The 2,725-nt window shown below is 35.4% G+C and overlaps 1 protein-coding gene across 1 annotated transcript in view; it reads right to left on the bottom strand.

Moving 5' to 3' along the window:
* The window catches only part of tmem129 (transmembrane protein 129), a gene marked incomplete at its 5' end in the record, with an annotated part of 11,038 nt that extends 8,337 nt beyond the window's left edge, over positions 1–2,701 (bottom strand). The window contains one exon of the mRNA XM_015401018.1: positions 2,435–2,701. Within this exon, the coding sequence (XP_015256504.1) occupies positions 2,435–2,701 (267 nt within the window). The remainder of the gene's footprint in view (positions 1–2,434) is intronic.
* Between the last annotated feature and the right edge of the window lie 24 nt (positions 2,702–2,725).

The following is a 2,725-nucleotide window of genomic DNA, read 5'->3' as shown; positions in this document are numbered from 1 at the left end:
ATGGCAAAATTCAATGTCAATGTAATAAGAAAAGCCAACTTCCTGAATATATTAAGAAAAATAACTAGAGTGATTCTATAAGAAATTCATGAAAAACACACTTTTTTTTTTTTGCTTAATGCTGATACTGGCACTTTTTTTTTAGTTTATAAATCTAAATGCAGTTGTTAACTAGGCTTATTAACTTTTAACTTTACTTTGTAACTTTTTATTTTTTTTTCTTAACTTGACAACCTATTTTTCAACTTAATTTATCCTAACAGTCATGTTTTTGTACTGTGGGAGGAAGCAGGAGTACCCTGGGAGGGAACCCACGCATGCTCAGGGAGAACATGCAAACTCCACACAGAAAGACTTAAACTTAATTTACAGTAGGAAATATATCATTCAAGGGCTCATCTAATGGGTGAAATGCCAAAATAAGATGTACCGCCACATAGCAGGAACTTTGCTGAATAGGTGGATATAGATCTTGTGCTTCTAGACCTCACTGAGGGACGGGGGGAGGTCCATTTGTAAAGGGGATGCTAGTGATCAAAAACACTAACTTGCCCTTTAAAGGGTTAACATGTTGAGTCAAACTAAAACTTTTAATTATGTCACACAGTTAATTAGCAGCTCTGTCTTCAGGGTTGTCAATATGTACATTAAATTCCTCAAACAATAATTAAGTTGTCGTGTTCGAAGCATATCACAGATAAATGTTCATTAAAATCATAAAAAATATTGGGGTTTTTTTTTTGGGACTTTGGAGGTCTATAAACATGTCTCGAACAGAGCCTTGCACTTGGACGGCCAGATGTTTAAAAAAAAGATTCAGTCACCCGAAATCAATTTTCTACACTTTAGTGAATCATTACACAGAATAACGAGTTTTCACACTTTTTTAAACAGTCTAGTCTGATGGAGAAGATTGTACATGAGGTGTAGTCTCTCATAAAATCTGCGTCTCCTTATTTTCATCTAGCCATGTCTCAGTTAGAAACATTTAATCAAGATTTGGGTGAGTAATACAATTATAGATTAAAAGGATTTTCCTTACAGAGATCTTATATTAATTACAGAGCTAATCTCTTTTAGGTAGCATCTTTATTTATTTGCTATTGTAATAATTACCCTATTTATTGTATTAATTGCATGCTTATTCATTTATCGAGCAGTTATTTATTTATGTATTTATTTTTAAATATGGTAGAGCGGGTCCTCCATAAATTAAACCTTTTTAATATTGTCTCTCTTACTGGTTGAGCTTCAATTTCCAATTGGATGGTTTACTTTTGTTTGTCCTTTCAGCTCTGTTGTTTTTTTCATGTATTAAAACTTAGATTTTCCATCTATCTTCATTTTTAGGCCCCAGTTTTTCCTGGAGATTATCAGTTCTGCTCAAATTGCTACTGGAAACCAAAGTATTTCACAAGAAAGTGATTTGAATGACCGGATTGCAAACGCTGCTATCTTTCTTTGCATGCGGAGGAGCTGAAAGTAGGGGAGATTTATGGCATTCAATTAGCTCAATTGCTATTTTAAATCCTTAATTAAAATGCTGTCAAGAAAGGATTCCAGATCCATGGAAGCTCTGGCTAGGATTCTGAATTAAACTGGGAATCTAGTCAAGAATCAGACATGTGTGAAAAGTGACTGGAAAAACACTAATATTGTGTTATGTTTTTGGGGGAGAGCTGTGTTGACAGGCCCTACAACATTCACAAAAATAATCCAATTTAGCTGAAATTAAAAAAGAAAATGGCATCGTTTCCAGAAAAGCTCAAAGATTTCTGCGACAGTTATTTGTAGGAGTTTGAAACCCAACTTTTTGTGCCCAACAGAAAATGGAAACTGCCTAAATAAATGGTCCAAATGAAAGGAGGGGTATAGCCTACTTTATGAATAAAAAATACCAGTGTGAATGTAGGCAGTGCCAGCGCAGTAAAATGAACAGAACTCTAATTATGCCATTTTTTTCATCGATCCAATATGCTGAGAATATAGAGAACAATTTGATGCAGTGCACACTGGGTAAAAAAAACATATAAGCTGGCAATTAAAGGGAAAAAAAAACTAGATTGACAGACCCTCCTCAACCTTCTTTATGCGATAAGTAGATATATAAACATATGATCTTGAGTTAAAAGCCAGTTAAGCCTAAAAAAGTGCATTTGTTCCTGGATTGAGGAGGTAAAAGAGACATTTTGCCAATGGAACAGGACAATTTATATTTAAAATAAGAAAACACAATTACATTGTCTTATTTTCAGTGCATATTATCTAATTATCTTATTTTAAGAGTAAAATTACTCATTCTATTGGCAGACTATCTCATTTACATGTATTTCTCAAATACATTTAATTTAGGACATTTTTACTTATTTCTAGATCATTTTTCCAGTGTCATTAACTGACCTATTTCTGAGGAGGTGAGCATTTGAACACCCACCTTCAGTATCCAGCTGTCGGTAACAATAACTTGGGCTCCAGGCACTCCTGTCACAACTTTATCTATCCGTCTGAACTCTGTGTTGATGTTTGCTGCCACGTCACCAGGGCTGGAATAGGGAGGCTGTGCGTGAGCTACAAGTGTCCTGCTGATGGGATGGTGACGCCAGCGGCAGCGGTACCAGTAAATGACCAGCAACCAGCTGGTCAACTGAAGGCTCACAGAGAGAAAGAGGAAAGCTCTCCAGTTGTCACTGACCTGGCGGAAAACAAGACAATTGAGATCAGATTA

The sequence above is a fragment of the Cyprinodon variegatus genome, unplaced genomic scaffold, assembly GCF_000732505.1.
Source record: "Cyprinodon variegatus isolate N-32 unplaced genomic scaffold, C_variegatus-1.0 Scaffold1173, whole genome shotgun sequence".
Taxonomy (NCBI): Eukaryota; Metazoa; Chordata; class Actinopteri; order Cyprinodontiformes; family Cyprinodontidae; genus Cyprinodon; species Cyprinodon variegatus.
Note: the sequence above shows the minus strand (reverse complement) of the source record. Positions and strands in the feature narration are given on the sequence as shown.